The 19,614-nt window shown below is 36.6% G+C and overlaps 1 protein-coding gene across 1 annotated transcript in view; it reads right to left on the reverse strand.

Moving 5' to 3' along the window:
• Positions 1 to 5,853: 5,853 nt before the first annotated feature.
• Positions 5,854 to 19,614, reverse strand: part of LOC100373201 (uncharacterized) — a 64,376-nt gene continuing 50,615 nt past the window's right edge. The window contains exons 3-6 of the mRNA XM_002731961.3: positions 13,820 to 13,952; positions 11,668 to 11,808; positions 8,328 to 8,821; positions 5,854 to 7,076 (exon numbers count right to left, since the gene is read on the reverse strand). Coding sequence (XP_002732007.2) covers positions 6,921 to 7,076; positions 8,328 to 8,821; positions 11,668 to 11,808; positions 13,820 to 13,952 — 924 coding nt within the window. The 3' untranslated portion in view covers positions 5,854 to 6,920. The remainder of the gene's footprint in view (positions 7,077 to 8,327; positions 8,822 to 11,667; positions 11,809 to 13,819; positions 13,953 to 19,614) is intronic.

Here is a 19,614-nt window from a genome sequence, read left to right on the forward strand (position 1 = left end):
GACACTTCGATGTTGATCTCCAATTCTCCATAATTGCGTGTTGTACACCCAATGTTGAGATACTTCATGTTGATCTCCATAAGCATGTTATTCACCAAATGTTGAGACACTTAGATGTTGACCTCTAATAATTCTCCACCACTGATACATGTAGTACACCCAATGTTGAGACACTTGGATGTTGATCTCTATGTCTTGATCATTACAGCCATGCTAGATATATGAGCACACACTTGTTATTACGTTTAACATTCATTATTTTATATTAGTGTTAAAGTACCATATAATTGGATGAATTATAGACTGAGTGCAAAATTTGAAAATATATTTTGTGAACTGTTATTCAAATATTTGTTACATTGTTGGATAAACGAATGAAAGATTTCATATTTCGTAATACATTTATCTTCCATTAAAATAAAAAAATGAGTAATTACTGTCTGTTGGTGGCTGTCAGTAATTTCCACAATGTTTTTGGTTACAGCATAAAATACCCCATAGTGAGGTACTGTCATTATCACAAACCCATTTCGAAAATTTTATAAATATTTATCAAATTCAAACTGAACAGTGATGTTTTTATTGGCCGATGGAATTATAATATTGGAACATTTTTGTTGCAATTTATAAAAAATAGGGGAAAGTGGGTTTTGTTGCGAAGTAAGACTGGTACTTGTATGTTATAATCTATTTACGAATGTAAATATTTGTAAACTTAATTTGCAGTTACACATTGAATGAGTGTATACAGTGGCGTAGGCTGTTCTAACGTCCTCTAATTTTAATGCAAAAGCTCGTACCCAGCCAAATCCAATCTTAACCTTGGATTTGAATGAAACCTAATTCAAAGGAAGCCGAATGGGTTTATAAATTTTGTTGTGAAGTATAAACATGTCTTACCTAACTTTGGTGTTAATTAGAGAGTTGAAAAATGTTTCAGTATTACTGTTTGTTTGATGACATATTTATAAAGTTTTCAGATATTATTATAATAATGTGAATCCCTAATATGAGTATTATAACATGACTAAAGGGCAGATATCCCTTAATGTTTTCATTTGTTGTTAATTTTCAACTGTTTTTTAGACAAGTTGAACTTTTTGAAATCTACCTGTCGTTCCACTAAGATGGGAATTTAACCTGATCTACATGGGAGTAAGGGTTAACTGGCATGGTCTGTGACAGTTATTGTTTTCTCTCCTAGGCACTCTGCCAAAAACTAGTCAGGCTACAGTGAGGGATACCCTTGTTTCGCTGCATCAGCAGTAGTCATCCCCTCCTCCACATACATGCACCACTTCAAAAAAACTAGATTACTATCAATGTATTCAATAATCTGTTTTTTAATTCTGTTTTACTGGAAATCGTCTACTAAACTAAACATATAAACAAGTCAAAATTATAATATGATGGCATTTAATTCACTGGCAAGTCTGTGAATTTAAAACCTGATGTATTATACTTAAAATAGTAAAATTACAGAGATGGTGATAAATGTACATTGATGGCGTTTACTCCCCACCCCACTTTACTCATACATACAATGTATTCAGGTAATGATATTATTGTAACTGCATGTCCTCCCTACAGCTGTGTTAGAAATGGCTAAAATAATTATGAAAATTAGGAATATATTAATGTATGGTGATTCCGGGTTTTAATCTTCAAATATGGCTACACTTAAAAAAAGAAAAGAAAAGAAGTTTTAGGGCTAATCTGCACTGGCTCGGAAGGTTGTAAATGATTAGCTAGTTTGAATTTCTAATTTGCATAACATTACTGAGAATGAACGTGCATTCAACGCCACAAGTCTTTTGTTTTTTTAGCCAATCAGAATTCATCTTCCGAGCCAGTGCAGATCAGCAGAAGTTTTAACGTGTTTGCTGAGAATTTTAAAAATAGCGCCCTCTGTGACACATGAAAAAAACAAAAGTATTATCCGGTTTGTTATGCCAGCTCCATGGCCTTCTTGTATTTCGCTTTGATGGCGTGTATGTTGAATCTGTCTTACATGGCCGTTTGAAAGTTTACGTGAGATATGGAAAACATCATATTTCACGCCACAGTTCCTCTATGCATAACCTATTGATATCCATCACGTATTTAACGGAAATCGATTCAGCTCTACATGAGAACGTTGTGTTTTGTTTGGTTTTTCACAAAAATAATAATTGCAAGCTTATCAAAGGAACAGTCGGTATGCCGCGTGACGTGTGTTATAGGGCGGTAGTCGTCGCGCCACGCATGCGTGAGATATATGGTTCTCATATAAACAAAGATGGCAATTTTGACTGTTGCGCAGACCAATGAGTACAAACTGAGACGTTACTTAGCTTTAACTATGTAATTTTAGGCGATTGGAAGGTATCGAAGAAATCACTGGCAGTAAATAGTGCAAGTCGGGCCCAGGTCATACTTGAGATTCCATTAGAAGAGCGCATTAAACTGTGAGAAAATCAATGGTTATCGATACATATATCGTATATGCGCAGCGCGACGACCACCGCCCTTTAATCAACACCGGGCGACGACGATTACATTTCGCAAATTACAAAGGTACTAGGTGTTTACAACCTCCAGATATTACCTTGATGTATATCAGGTGCGCCACCACAGGTTAAATAGAACAAGCCGATAGACTGGCGACCCGCTTCGCTTAAACATAATTTTTTCTGGTGTTGCCATGGTAATAGTAGGACCGAATTTGTTTTTCAAATTGTTCCACCTAACTAGGGTGCAGGTGTGACCAGCTTATCAAGTTTGGACAGACAATGTCGAATTCATCAAAAGCACTGGCGTTCACTCAAAACAAAAAAAGTTACTTGGCTCGGCTCCCCTAAAAAATCACCGAAGAGTAAATAAGCCGTTCCTGGCGAAAAATTACCCAACTTCGAGGCTCAATTTCAATTTTTCAAGTCATGGTATTTCTGTCGATTTGTTTGAGATTGAATTTCTGTTCAAATATTTTACCTCTGTAACTTACGACGAACAATATTTGCGTTCTCCTAGTATATAATTAAGCTGCTCTAAATATAAGTGGCATATTAGCGCGCTCTAGAGGGGTTTATAGTAGATAGGCGGTCATAATTTCCCGAAGTTATAAATAAAATAGACAACTTTGTCCATGTTGCGACTACTGCGGTTGTTTTCTACGTTTTTCTTTAAGGTTGGTCTCAATTCGTTCACCTCTCCCCTGCTACACGACTGTACTGGTCTGGCGATCGCTCAATAGCTTATATATAGGTATATTTGTTTACATTTGTTTCCAACCAGGTTGTAAATAAATGAAAATGTCGCTCACTGATCGGCACTAGCTCAAAATCTGTTATGACACATTATGTTATATTCGGGTGCGCACGACCGGTTCTTTCGAAAACGTAAATCAGTGGGTATTCCTACCGCTTGAGGGAATTTATGCGTTAAGACCTTGAGTTATGACTACCTAACTCTTTTATGGTATTGCAACATGTCATGCTTATTTAATAAAATAGATTATCCAACACAATGATTGCGCTCTCTTCATGCGTACCAAATAGTGCTTTCGTTGCAGTTATTGAAAATAATAATAATAAAAAAAAACGTTTATATCTATAAAAAAACACAAAAGCAATGTAACTAAGTTATGCCGCATGTGGACATATCATACAAACGTATTTTTAATTTAAGACCAGTGATTTCCCGTGCTAAATTTCACTAAATCTCCTTCGCCATTCAACTTGAAATATTTGTTTATACTAAGACCGACAATTAGTGTCCCTACACGATGGTACATGCATAATGTTTCATCTTATCACCGAATCCCACGTGTGATTTTCTGTTCGTTGATAGACAGCATAGTGGGAATGGTGTTATAGGTGTTGAAGATCACAAGAGAAATAAAGAACAGTAGAATTGCGAGATGACCACTACTTGAGGACAACATGACCACAAATGTTTTTGATAGACCTACTGATAAGGGCCGGTATTTTTTGATACGTTACACATTTACACGCCGGCTAGTCAATTTAAACAAGTGTCATAATTATGTGTCAAGCTCGAACACAGTTGAAAATCTGTCTTGACGGATGTAATGTTACGACAGTGAACCCCGGCTATTGATCACTGAATATATCTTGAAATGCATACAGGGTGGGATGTAGGCAACAGACAATAATAGAACCGTATAATACGCACATGCACAGTCCCTACAGCACTCTCCCTTTAAAGGGCGTCGGTCGTCGCGCCGCACATGTGCAACATTTTTGTTGATAAACATTGATTTTCCCATAATCCAATGTGCTCTTCTAATGGAATTATAGGTACGAGTTGTTGGCCTGGGCACGACGTGAACTTATTACCTCCTTCGAAACCTTCCATTCACAAATAAAGATAACTTGTTAAAACTTGATAATGTCTCATCTTTGTTTACGAGACCCATATCCCTCGCATGTGTGGCGTGACGACCACCGTCCTTTAACGAACTTTGATATTTCGAGGCTTGGTGTGAGCACAGTCCCTCTATAGGGACTGTGGTGTGAGGTAATCTTAACCTGAGATCACAGCGCCCGCATGCGTACTTGAAACTACGCCACCTACATCAGGAATAATGAATGGTAATTAATGCATGTGTAACATGTAACAAATTTGTTTGTGTTACGACTTGTGTTTGACCACCACTACGAGACACGGTAGTTGTAGTCATAACATGCGCCCTTTATTCGTTGATCAGGTGATAGTTATACTACACTTATATTGGTCCAGCAGTCTATCACGTGATAGTCATACTACACTTAAGATTGGAACAGCAGTCCAGATATGCAAATATACTGTAAAACATGTCTTTTTCGCGAATTTAGCGAGAAAACTGATTCGCTAATTCAAGATGTCGCTAATGGTTAGGCTTTATTATCAATTCAAAAATGGCCGCCAAACAAAGAAACCAGAGAGATTTGCTAAATCAACATTTCGCTATTTCGTCATTTTACCACAATTCGCTAAAATTGCATGCCGCTTTTTCAATATGTTTTATAGTAATTGTAATCAGCATACTGTAGTATATTATTTGTAACAAGAGTTCGTTAGAGACGACGTCAAAAGATCGATGTCGAATAAAAAACTTAATTCTTTTAGTTTGTTTCCAAAACACCCACCCCCACTGAAACTTAATTGATACATATTGATCATGGCGTCAGACTACATTAGTATGGCATAGCAGTTGGTTGTAATAATGAAGCGGAATATACGCATGCTCAAACTACTTTTCAGGGTTCTGCGCATGCTCTAGGTCTCTAGGTTTGACGCACATATTTACACTCGGACCAAACCATTTTTTCATTTTCTGTTATTTTTGTCTATGATTGGATAGAAAAAATCGAACTACAAATACTTCAAGGTTTTTTTGACTTCATTAAAAACAAAATCGTATTTGTAGGATGGAAACTTTTTGAGGTGGAACCGCCCCCCCACTGGCAAACTAAAGCAAATAAATTTTTATCCGACATCGATCTTTTGACGTCGTCCCTTAGTTGAGAACCTTACAATCAATATCAAAGTAAATTAGAAAGAGAAGACAATTGGATGTTATATAACGCTTGATAACTTTTCCTTCTGACTTTGTCGGTGGGTAGATAATATTTAGTTTGGTGTAATTTTATTGAATTATAAAGAATTTCGTTTTCACACTACTTCAACAATTATATCACGACCTAATATTTTCTCCAAAATCATATCTAATTTGCATACAGTACGAACTATAAAGAATTTGAGTTGTGATTCCAATCGCAGCTCGATCGACACGAGTCGGAGCACAGCGAGTTTGTATTCACGTCTTTCAAGTTGTGAGCGGCATGAACCGAGAACAGAACAGAACACAAATTATATATTGCCTTAAAGTTTGATTTCGCAACAATTGTTTATTTACACTTTGACATATTATACATGTACATAGTAAATGCTAGTTTTATTCCGTAGTTTATATTTAAAATTGAAAAAAAAAATCCCGATTATGTTCTTAGAGATAATTACATAACGGAAGTTGGGACTTGATGATGTAATACACAACATATGTGCAATTAAACAGTTCAAGAAATTAACAACCATGGCAATAGTGTTCAATGTGAAACTATTCAACAACTGTTGGTGTTCTACCTATTGCAAACGTTCAAGTTACTCGAAATATCATGAGTTGAAATTTAACGCATGTTGTTGTTCTCAAATTACTTCGCACATTAATATAATCTACCTTGACTGAGAGTTGTAGTGATAGATCTGATTAAAATCACATATTAGAATAAATTCAACGGCGTACACTGCCCCTCTTACTCCAGACTATGCAAATTGTTTCAGGCAGTTCTACATGTACCCACATCGTCACCCTCTCTGAAATATATTATGATATGGTATAATAGATAATAAATATTTCGATGATGAATACGCACTAAAATCAGGTAAAACTATTGATGTGTGAAGACTGATTATTGTACGTTCGGAAATATCACGAACCTGAATAATAATTGTAATGACTTTCAAGGAAGTAGCTCATCATACACTGGACAGTGAGCATGCGTCTATGGTCGAGATAACTCGACCGAATTACTCTTGTCACGTGATCTACAAACCGAACACATTCGGCAAAATACGGCGAATTACTAGTCGATGTTTTCCCATAGTTATATAGGTTGTATAGCTCCATACGTCGTGAGTACAAGTTGAAAATTTTAAAAGATAATTATTTGTTCGTCAGCAAAGATCCAATATCATGTAACTAGCCATTTATAGCCTTTTCTCGGCTCAGAACAGAACGAATACTATGCCATATGGTGTCGTATTAAAATCATTCTGAGATCGATTGTGCTAGTGTGAAAACCCCAAACGCTGGTCCCTAAAATTGGAATTCCCCAAGAAGTAATTCAGAACAGAGCGCCCCCAGCGACATGCTGCATTCAATCATCGTCATCTTCGGAACTAGACGAAGAGGACGATCTTCCCACGGCCAACGGATCCTTTGGGATTCTTCTTCTCCTTGACGATGGAGGGGACAGAATTGCATTTAATCTTCGACTGAATCCCGATTCGTCAGCTGGTTTTGTGACAAGAAACTACGAGGGAAAAGATAGAAAGTATTTAAATCTGTCATGTTGTACTCGTACCACCGCTGTGGTGTCTCCAAATATGAGAAAAATTGACGGACGGGTGTTTTAACGTCAGCATTTGGTTGGCTAAAAGCTCCCATTTTGCGACAGTCGTGGTATTAGTTCCGGTACATAAATAATTTGAGCTCGTGCTTTATATGACGTAATTGTTACACACGACCTAAAAGTATCCTATGACTCTCTGCCATTGCTGCCACCTTCAAGAACCTTTAATAAAAGTTTGAAATTGTTGTTAAAATAAGTGAGCAATATTATATTCTGTTGGTTTTGTTCAAAATTGTAAAAAATGGCAAAAATGTTCACTCCGTTCCCGATTGCGGAATAAGCCAACACATAATTGTTGAGAACGTTGGTGATAGATCGCATGGTAACATACACTGGTATAATATGTACTTTAATATAGGTACGACAACATGGAATAGTATTCGTTTGTGTGTTACAGTACCGATTTTTAAGAAAACATGTCAAAGATAATTAAAAATTATTAGTGTTAGAACAGTTCCATAGAACACATTGTTTGTATCAATATTTAAATCCCAGATTTTTTAAATTCAGGATAATAAAAAGTAATTTAGTTGTTTCACCTAGCAGCCTACAGTTTTAGAAATATACCAGGACATCTACGCCATATGAACCAACGGTTCAACACCATATTGACAAAATGACTGCCTTTCACTAAAATATAACTACTAATGTCTTTAAAAAATAGATAGTAGCCCTGAACCGTGACGCTTTTAAGTCAACATCATTGTGTTGACCTGGAGTACAATTTAATGCAAAGGGAATAAATATCTGTTATTCACATTAACGCGTAGGCTTTCGCTTCATAAGTATCTCAAATAATTTCACATGACATAGATGTTTTACAGTGAATAAACACTTAAAACGGGTAATAAAACACCCAGACTTGCCTCCCACCATTCGCCGCTGAATTGGCGGGAAAGATTTGTCCAGTACGTTTGATGCCCTTACACAAATTCTGGCGAGAGACGCATGCTCACTCGACGCGGGTGGTCACGTGAAGCAATGGTTGATTACACTACATGAAGCCCTTACAATCAATGAGTAGAGTATTGCATTTGATCTTAGTGGTCATAGATACAAAGTAGCCTCAGGCAACAGCAAGGGTTAATGGGAACAAAAAATAGAAAGTAGATAAGCGAAAGTAATCGCAATATTGTCGCGAATTGGTTTTACCTTAGGCACAACGAATCCTTGTTTTCTGGAAGTTCTCGTGGCCCATGATGCAATGCGGCTAAACAACGGACTACTTGGTGGCGTCGAATTTGACGGTAAGCCAGAATAGGACAAACAACTTGACGAAAAAACGAGTTCCGATATTGTTCTGTCTTCATTCCGTAACCCTCCATACCCATTCGTGGCCAGAATATGTTCGGATTTCGATTTCTTTTTTGCGCCTTTTTTAATTTTTGTCGATAACATCTTCTTATTCTTTTTTATATGTTTTTTGTCCAGGTCCATGGCGCCAAGACTAGAACACCTTGATAGGTCGGGATCACTGCTGCATTTGACCCCTGATACTTTGTACATTTCATCTGTACATCGTCGAACTGCTTCCAGTTGATCGGCGAGTCGCATGATAAGAGACGAGCACATATGACGTCCACAGAAAAGGGCCCACTCGGCCGCACAGAATCCTCGCCGAAAGTCCCGCAAATCTGTAGAGGCTCCTGAAACGACGAGAAAAAACACATAGACAAACTATCATTAAAACATACATAAATAAATAGAAGCGCTGAGATAAGGTGGAAACACGGTGTAAATTATTATATGTTTGTATTCAAATTCACAGAGTTTATAAGTCAAATTATTTCGTTCGTTTTGGCGACGTTCTCATTTGGGCGTTATCGTAGTTTCGCGTTTATACATACGTTGTGACTGCTTTTTATATAATGGGGGGGGGGGCAGCCATTGAATTTATGGGGGAAACGAAGTCCGATGAAAAACAGTTTTCTGGGTTAACCGATATGCGAAAGCGACAGACAAATACTCTTCAAAAAAGGCTAGTCGCGATAAATTCAGGCAACTGTCATGAATTTGTTTTCGCGTATCTGTTGACCGACTTAATTAGCTGATTATTAGCTGAATTGCTGTGTTATGTCTGTCATCGTTTAGGCATCACTTGACAAAAATCAATATCTTCGAGACGATAATTGCATGTAAAGAAGACATTTGATAACTATTCATAAAGCAGAGAAATCTTTAAAACCTCTCTAAATACGGAAATTAGGACAAAGCTCATTTGATCAAGTTCGATTAAACCTGAGCAAAATTATCGCGAATTGTATTGGTGCCTTGAATTCTGAAATATGTGTGCTTTCTAAACAGCTTGCAGTTCATCGCCCACTATTGAATATAGACCAACAAACAGCACACCACCACTTGTTGAAGGGGTTTTCAATAGTCGGCATTTAGCTGAATGCGTTCAAGACACCCCAGTTTTCCAAACTTTATGCATAATGTATGAGCTGTCATGAATTTGTTTTTGCGTATCTGTTGACTGACTTAATTAGTTGATTATTAGCTGAATTGCTGTGTTATGTCTGTCATAGTTTAGGCCTATTTGAAGTTTTGGACGGAACTTGGCTCAGTGATTTGGAACTAATTACTAGATAACCGCCGCTATTCTGACAGTTGGTTTCTATAGTTATTAATGTAGTGAACGATTAATCAAAAGATATGACGTATTCAGTACTTAGTGTGATTGGTTTTATGATTGAAGGTTACGCCCTAGAGTCTTTTTACTGTTTTGTAATTGGTTAGAGTTTTGAAAATGAATAAAGAGAGTTTGAGTTGGTCTTGGCAAGTACTCCACGATAGACGCAGTCCTGGGCAGTCTGGAGAGTCCTGGAGAGCCTTGTGACGAGTGTTGACGCAGTCTAAGAGAGTCTTGGTTCAGTCTTGCAATAGTCTTGGGGACTTTTCCCCAGGGCGCTGTGTCTTATAGTGTGCTCGATTGACCGACTAAGACGATAGTTGAAACGTATTTCGTTGTGTGTGCCTTATTTGACTGTAAAGTATAAGTGACTTTCCCGATCCCGCACCTCGAGGGGACGAGATATAGAGACGAGACGAGATTCCCCCCTGACAAGTGTGGAGAACCCCGAGAGTAGGAGAATTTCCCCCTGATACAACATTCTCTGTTCAGCCTAATTCCAATTATATTTATTTCCCGCATCAGCTATATGGATCCGTCCGTATACTGCAGTGATTATTGGAAAATTGTTTTTCATGCGAAATAAATATATTTGGTCAATGGCAAGAATTTGAATATGAACTTTCTTGAGATTGGGGACTCGATAGAAAATTTACCAATTTCCAATTAACACTACTAAATAGACGGTATTTATTAGCCTGAGCAATGTTTAGTGTGATTACAAAAAGTGCACGTCTCGCATTTCTTCTCAATACAACGAGCGAGGTATTTTTTTTTCTTTTTAACGAGATCACTATTTTCTACTCTCACACCCCCTGTTCATTCAGTTTATAGTTTCTCAGTAATGAACGGTATAAAGGCGACGCTCGACGTGTTCTCTCAAGGTGGCTAATGAATTGTCCTTTATAAACTGTCGACTTTCATGACGTAGATGTTAAAGGAGACTCCATCGACATCCGTGAAGTTGAAACTAAGAAGGATATACCCATATATTGATGGCATTCAGAGGGAGAACACGAACTGATCAGCGTCACCTTTGCGTAAAACGTGTAACGACGACCCGCAGTCAGCTGGCGTACAAGTGATAATAAAATAAATGCGATTAATTTATCAATATTTACTATATGAAGGCCGCCATCTTGAATTCGGCATGAAACTAAATAAAAGATAATTTGAGAAATGAGTTTTTTTTTAGATTCCTACGAATCGTAGTTTCTGTATGGAAAATCCCTTGCATACGAACACCTAATTACACGAAGAACATAGAACATCCTGGTATATCATACATTTGTGTTATCTATTGCTGTATCATTAGTCATATTGGAGCGATAAGGAACGCAAATATAAAAAAACAAAAACAATAGGAAGTTACGTGGTGTGGACATTATCCTATTTGAGAACAAAGTGGCACAACGACGGAGTAATACATTTCATTATTATACATCTGTCACCGTAACGCCATAAGTTACAGCGTGCCGTAACTTAGAGGTATTTTACGGGGTATTTTCATCCTACCATATATGGAAATACGAATTCCAAATATGGAATGATTACGCTCGTAAGCGTCCCCTAATAATAAAAACAAACATGGCTGCCACCAAGGTTTGACCGGACTCTACACAAAAAAGTTCACTGATTCTGTTCTAAACTTTTTCGGAATTCACATGTATCCTTGGAAGGCAAAGATGTGTAATAATAAGGTTATTACGAGGATACCTTAAAGTATGCACTCAGACAGTACGCCGTCGTATCGACCGACGTAGATATTGCTGTTGTACTGTCCTCGTGCATACTTTGGGATATCCTCGCAATAACATCATAATCATAAACACCTCGCACAAATAACGGTCCACCCCTTACCTGAGAGTATAAGCATCTTGGCGGACCGTGCACGCCCTTGTATGGCCGCCTTAATCAGAGCAGTGAAGCCCCCGTAGTCTCGTTTATCGATTTCAACGCCTTTGTAATTAGTCAGAAGAAAATTAACGACTTCGTAATGTCCTGCGAAATAGAATATGGGATCCATAAGTCGACACCATAAACTATTAAACGTAATGAATGCAAAAGTCCTAGTTAAATAATCGCAGTAGCGTCTCCATATGAATAAAATAATGCTTAAAGCGGAGGGGTCGTCGCCTGCGCACGCGCGGGAATTGAGTCCTAAGCGACGTAACGCACACTAAAACGCAAAGGCTTATGGGTAGACGCTTGTTCGTGTACAGCGACACGCTATGGCCATCTGCCGCATGCGCAGGTGACGACTCCCCCTGTTTTAATCAATATAGGTATATTGTCTCAATCTTATCATTTCACTGATAATACTTTTGAGTTACTTGGTGACGCAGGTAATTTTTCCAGACTACGCGTGATTTGTCACGTGATTTCAATGTTAAAACTGGGGGTGAGGTGAACGATTCAAGGAAATAGAATACTGTTAAGTGAAGTGAAATCAATAATTTAATGACGACTGCATAATGTATGAATTGTGAAATACGTAAATTGAAAAAATCCGCCACCGCGAATATTTCAAACATTACTCGTCCAGCGTTCCAAATAGCATGACTGGTTTTGTTGGAATCCTGAGTCAAAATGAAATCCCCCCCCCCAACTTCTAGGGGTGGGGTGATGATGGGATATGTGACTGTATAGCCAGTTTGACGAAAATAAATACACGATCTTCACAACTAGTTGAGTCATAATTAATCTATTTGCGTGTCTCATTTCAGCTTACTGAATTTTCCGTAAACCTGGATGAGTTTCAAAATGAACGACACGCAGTGACAAAAGCTGCTTCCCCGCGAGAGCTAACGTCAACCGAGAATCGCTCGATATACGAGACTGTGACGGGAGATGCTGACATGGAATTCAGCAATAGACATACCGGATTAAGAATTTAATCAGAATAACAAGTAACAGTCATAGCAATCGGCAGAAGAGATGTTCAATATAAACCCGAGGGCAGTATTGCAATGAACACAATTACATATAGCGACATTTGGGAATTCCGAGTCATTCTAGTGTCATTCCTAACGAACTTCATACGCATAGAGGCTGACAGAAAAACGTGACGAGCCAAATAACGCAGACTGTATCTATCTGCATTGAGGATGTTAATTTTTATTTTATTTTTTAAACAAAAATTGACGTTTTCTTTGTGTGTGATTTCGTTACTAAAACAACAGTGAGTGTACGGCTTCGTGTTTTGTACCCGTCTCTACAAGAGCGAGTTACATTTAAGTAAGTTGTTTATTCACTCATTCACCGAAGATCGAACTCACTCAACCCTTATTTTGTAATAGTGTTATTCACTTATAAGTGAAGGACTATTAATGTTTTGGAGTATATTCTTATGATGCACTTTGGCAGAAAAAAAACGACTAGGAAGTAAGAACAAGTCCTTGCACCTGACCACGGAGCAGCAACAAATAGAGTATAAACGCAATAGAACGTACTACGAATAGTAGATAAATACACCTTTCTTAAAAAGTCGCGCTCACCAGCGACAAAGTGCGCATTTGATGACACGATGTCGCAGACAAGTGAAAAACAATGTCGTTCAAAGTTACAATTTGTGTGTGGCTGCTTAGACGTTCGGATTTTAAAATAAAGCTAATCTTTCGAAAGTGTTATTGATGACGTTATTGTCATTAACACGTTATGAACGTGTGTAAGATATTAATTGCTTCGCACAAGATAGCGTGGTAGAGTGGAAAGCCTGCACATCTTTTTTAACCTGGCTACCCTGCTTAAATAATGACCTCTCCTGAATGACTATAACATAAGACCGTAGTTAGTAATGCGCACATTCATTGGTCGTTTTTTTAAGCGGGAGGATCGCCACCTGCGCACGCGCGGGAATTGAGTCCCAAGCGACAATAACAACACACGCTAAAACGCTAAGGTTCATGAGGAGACGCTTGTTTGCAAACAATGACACGCTATGGCCATATGACGCATGCGCAGTTGACGACTTCCCCCGCATTAACTGAGTGGTACGACCAACATAGCTCACCTGCCTGTGCTGCAAACATTAGCGGGGTTGTGCCTTCGTTATCGGCCTGGTTGACGTCGATCAGTTCTTGCATATTTTCTAAAAGCCTGAGAACCGGGAGAAAACCACTGCTTGCAGCATAAGCGAGGCCGGTCTGTAGAAGGGATCAAACATAGACGTGGTAAGAAGGGATGAAAGCCATGAAAGCTCATGACCTTGACAATATGCTGACAGCAAGATATATTTAATTCGGCTTTAGATTAACAAATTTGAGTCTAATCTGCTCTACCACATGATTTCTGAAAAAAATGAATTAACGAAGGTTAGATGCATTTGAGATGTGTGTTTTTTGCGCACTGTACAAATTACTGCCAGGACGTACTATAATACCCAAGGAAACTGACAAGCTTGCCTAATTTGGTCATAATATTAAAACAATATTTTGTAGAATACTCTAAAATGTAAGATTGCACTTTACTTGTGAAGTCCAATTCACCCAATGCATGACTGAGACAAAGACACAGACGTAAACTTGATATAAAAACTATAGCATCGTTGATAAAGGTCACTTATTCAAATCACAGATTATAGAGAGCGCGACAATTTCGACAAGTGTTTAATCTTCTTCGAAACGTGTACATGTGAGAACTAAACTACGATCGATATGACAGCCTGTAGGATGTAACATCACTACGGCGGGGAAGGGGTCGAAACACGTTTGTAAGCGCCGACGTGATTCAATTTATTAGTCTGTTGTTGGAATATAAAATAAACCAAACTGAAAATAGTTAATTATAGAAAACAAACACAGATAGTATCAGGTACCCAACCACATGCACAGTATGCAAGTGTAAGGTTTGAACAAACCAGAATGATCTTACCTACAAAGTAGGTTAAACATACTTCATATACACATTATATGCAAATTATTTTGATGAGTTGATGTTTACATGTATGCTATTAATGAAGATTTATGCATAAATTACCATAACGAAATCATGTACGCACATTTCGTTCACACGACGTTGCAGTATTGTTTAGGATGAGATGTTGAGTTGTTCGAGTTACGGTCATCGTGTTACGAACATCGGGTTACGAAAATACTGAATTACAAAAACGACCACGCGGATATATTAAAAAAACACGCCCAAGTTTGCGAAACCACGTTCAAATTGTAACTCGATGTTCGATTAGCAGTCAATAGAACTTCGAGTTACGAGCAGCATATATTTTTGTTTTTCTTGAACGTCTACATTTAGTAACTCGACCTTTAAATAACAGTTGTCGCGCCTACCATGCGCGAGATATATGGGTCTCATATAAACAAAGATGGAGACTTTGACTGTTGTACAAATCAACGAGTACAAACTGAGACGTTACCGAGATTTAATTAGATATTTTGTAGGTAATTGGAAGGTATCGAAGGAGTCATCGACGGTAATTAGTGCAAGTCGCGCCAACGTCAAACCTCATGCTTGAGATTTCCATTAGAAGAGCGCATTGGATTGTGGGAAAATCATTTTTTATCAACACAAATGTTGCACATGCGCAGCGCAAACACCGCCCTTAACCGAACTTTGAGTAACGGGTTGTTGTTTCGTTTAACGTTGCATATTTCCCGTAATTCGAAGTTCGGCTAACTGATAATTAAAATTCGAGTTACTAAATTTGAACGTTAAACAAACAAAAAACTATGTTGCCCGTAACTCGAAGTTAGGCTAACTGTTAATTACAGTCCAAGTTACTAAATGTGGACGTTATATATGATGCCCGTACGTGAAGTTCGGTATACTGTTATTATAAAGTCTGACTTACAAATTGGGTGGATTTCTGAAATATGGGAATCTTGTTTAGAGTCACCAACTTGCATGTTTAAAGTAGACATTATAAACATATTAGAGGAATGTTATAAATTATATTGTAGAGTTTGCATGAGAAAAGGGAGAGGAGGAACTGGTACTTGTGTGTACATGTAATATATGGTTCATGTATACTTCAAGTCTACATACATTTTTCATGTAGGTTCGATGAACACTTTTCAGTAACTGTAGTTACTGTACTTGATGTATCGTTAATTATATGTATTATTAATTAATGTATACACCATGTAGTGTTCATGTCTGCAAAAAATATACATTCAAGCTGATCGCTTCACACCACATTGTCTCTTCGTGCCATCATACAGTCATTTCGTACCACACCTTCACTTTGTCCGTAGCAACCACGTGGTGCGAAGTTACACTGTGATGCGAAGAGCCTGGGGGCGAAGATTTTTTGGTACGAAGTGACTGTAATTGCAATCAACAAGCACTTACAAAGTTTATTTGCTTTCAGCCAAAGACACACAAAGTGTCCCTCAGTTCCCTCCAAGCCAGCAGCCATGTAACAACCCCTGAAATATCTTACTTGTACAACCTACATACACTATTATAATCTGTATCATATAGGGATTATAATCAGTGCCCAGTAATAAAACAAAACACGTAGAAGTAATTGATTCACAATAAACACGATAATCTTATTCTGCATCTCCTAAATGCACAAATAATGTAAAATAAATAACAAAATAAATATATATTTAAAGTACAATACTCTCTTTACCTTTCTGCCAATGTATTACTGTGATATTTATCATTTTATTATGTTTTTGAGACGGGTTTATCTCTAATGTGTTGCCCTTTGTTTATTAGACATTTTTATGTTTGTACAATTTAAGGTGAGAAATCAGGCAATAGTTAGTGAATTTTAGGATCCCATTATAAAGTATTAAAAATGTAAGTACACATGTTAATGTGCAGCTTGTATATATTGAATAAGTGAAACAGAGCGATGGTAGAACTTGATTTTGTTTATGTTTGGTCTTAATGTAGATAGCATCTAGCTCGTAGTCATGCAAATCAAGGATTAGTCTAGCCTGGGTTTCATTCTTTAAGCTGTCTTGTATTTCGTTGCAGATAATTCCACCCGTAAAATCCCGTAAATATATTTCCTAGCTTATACATATGATAAACTAAATTGTGTTAAATCAGAACGTAAGCCGTTATGAGGGTTAAAGTGACTGGATGACAATAAGCGCTCTGCTTGCTGCCAAGTTTCAAATGATGACATCACATATTTACGATAGAACGCTACATGAGAGTAAAAAACATTGTCATTTTCCTCATGTTTATATTTTTAATATATATAAGATACAGAAAATGAAATAAGCTATGGGGTTACCGTACTCGATTCAGAAAAAAATCGATGTAAACAATGGATTGAAAATAGCTTGTTTTGTTTGTTGTAGGGCATTTTACTATTGTTTTCTGTGACAAAGATTTACCTCAATATATTAACATTTTTGATATGATAATATTTTTAGTGTTTTTTTTATTAAGGAATTGTGTTTTCATTGTGGTATATATGTAAACCGTTGATAAAATGACGTTTTATTCATATTATTTCAGCGTTTTCATAAAAAAAAAAAGAATAACATTGAACCAAAAAACAAGTCTACACAATGTCAACTGATGCTGGAACAATTACATGTTGTCTGATTATGATACAAAATATTGTCACTGCTATAAAAGCTTAAATATGCATATATATGAAAAACTAATGAGTACCACACTACTTTATACAATGTTTGATCATTATTATATATCTTTAAAGTGAACAGGTTGATGTCAAACACATATCTGGCATGTAACTACAAAAACAGTATGCATGTACCAAATTTTAATCTATTTGAGCAAAGTAATGCTAGAATATTCACAAAACATGAAAGTAGTCAATTAATATGCCAATTAGCTAGTTAGCATATGCATATTGATTGAAAAGTAGTGTGTAATATTTAACAACAAAAATAGAATGCATGTACCAAGTTTTAACCAGCATAGACACACTATTACTAGAATATCATTACCAACAAAACATTAAAGTAGTTAATTAATAATCAAATCAGCTGGTTACTATATGCATTTTAATATGCAGATAAGTATTTACCAGTAAACGAAATAAATATGGGTTTAAATTATACTAATTATAGCAGTCAAGTCGCTCTATATGAATAATGATTTATTTCAACACAGACATTCTCATTCCCGAAGATGTTAACTAATTTCACGTTTCATAGTCTCAGTGGTTTAATTATACATCGTGATTTTACGCGGCACAGCACAGCACTACACTACACAGACACGAGTTTATGCTACAATTAACCCAGCTCATGTCTGACATATCAGAACCATCAGGAGGTCAGTGAGATGAATCTCAGAGGTCACATCGTCATGACTGTTTGATAAGCATATTTATACACTGTAAAACACACAGACTCACGCGTGTTTAAATAAGTCAAAACGTATAACGTATATTTAAAAAAAACAATTAAACACGTCTTTCAATACGGAAAATGTCACAGTAACTACCAAGGTGAATAGGTTATATATTCAACAGTTGCAAAATTCTAACTTTGGGATGATTTTATGTATTTAAAACATATTCCAACCACACCAAATTAAAATGGTAGATCTCGATATTTCTGGCTACACAAAGTGATAATTCCCAAGACCCAATTAGACGTATTCCAAACAAACGTATTGGAAACACATCAATTTTGTTTGTACCGCCCCTACATTTAAGAATGAAGCTACATGATGGGTAATACACACAACATGGAGGCTGTGTTCTCTACATTGTAAACTGAAGGTTTGACTGAGAGATTTGTTTATATTACAACAGTACTGTCTTACAATACATTTTTCTTGAGAGAGCACATTGGAAGTGCATAATAAACTATCGTGTTGTCAGTTTTTTTGATTTGAACGTTATAAGAACGTGCTGCAAATAACACATTTTGTGAGTATAGAAAACACCACAGGACAAATCCGTATTAAATACATCCAATCAGCGACTGCGTTACAGCTGGTGATTTTTTGCATTAATGAAGACAAATCCCTAACATAGTCTTGTTGCGTTTCCGTGTGATTTCACTTTTTAATCGACCAATGTCTGAATATGTTTTGCTACTTTAACAGTTATGTAATAGGTTCATACTACATGTATAAATATTTGTATCCACAAAATACTCTCTGTGTGTTACACATTACATGGACATGTTCATATATTTAAATTATCATTTTTTTCATTAATGTGACTTAATTTATTAATTTATTTATTTAATGACTTAATCATCATATTCATACTTTTATTTCATCATTACAGCATTATATTTCATTATTTGGAAGATCTTCTATTCTTTCACTAATATTATGTCATTATTTCCCATTTTTATCTTATATTATACTCATTTCACATGTCTATGTAATTACTTGGCCATAGCTTCACATTTTAAACTCTACTGCATCATCATGTTCAACCAAGTCATTTTATCACTATTTAGTCTATTTTTCATTATTTTATCGTTGTGTCGGTTATTTGTTCGCGGTTTCAACATTATTTGGTCTGAGCTGTGTTATTATTTGAGCATGTTTACATAATTTACAGAGTATTATGTCTTTTTTGATCATTTTACTTCTTCTCAATATATCACGCGTCATTAATTGATCGTTTTACACTGTTTTAATCTTGTAATGTTATTATTCGATGTTGTTCCGGTAGTATGCATCATGTTTACATTGTCTAAAATCGATATGTTATTAATTGGTAATGGTTGCAACATTTGTATGTTTTATTATTGTAACATGACCTGGGGACTCTTAAGCATCATATCACTTATTACATTACACACCTGGTTTTGGTAGATATTGTTACTAGTATTTAAATAAATCATTCATGTTTCAAATGTTCAAAATTGTTCTAAATGACCTAAATTGTTC

Source organism: Saccoglossus kowalevskii, chromosome 22 (genome assembly GCF_978046115.1).
Source record: "Saccoglossus kowalevskii chromosome 22, keSacKowa6.1, whole genome shotgun sequence".
In the NCBI taxonomy this organism is placed as follows: domain Eukaryota; kingdom Metazoa; phylum Hemichordata; class Enteropneusta; family Harrimaniidae; genus Saccoglossus; species Saccoglossus kowalevskii.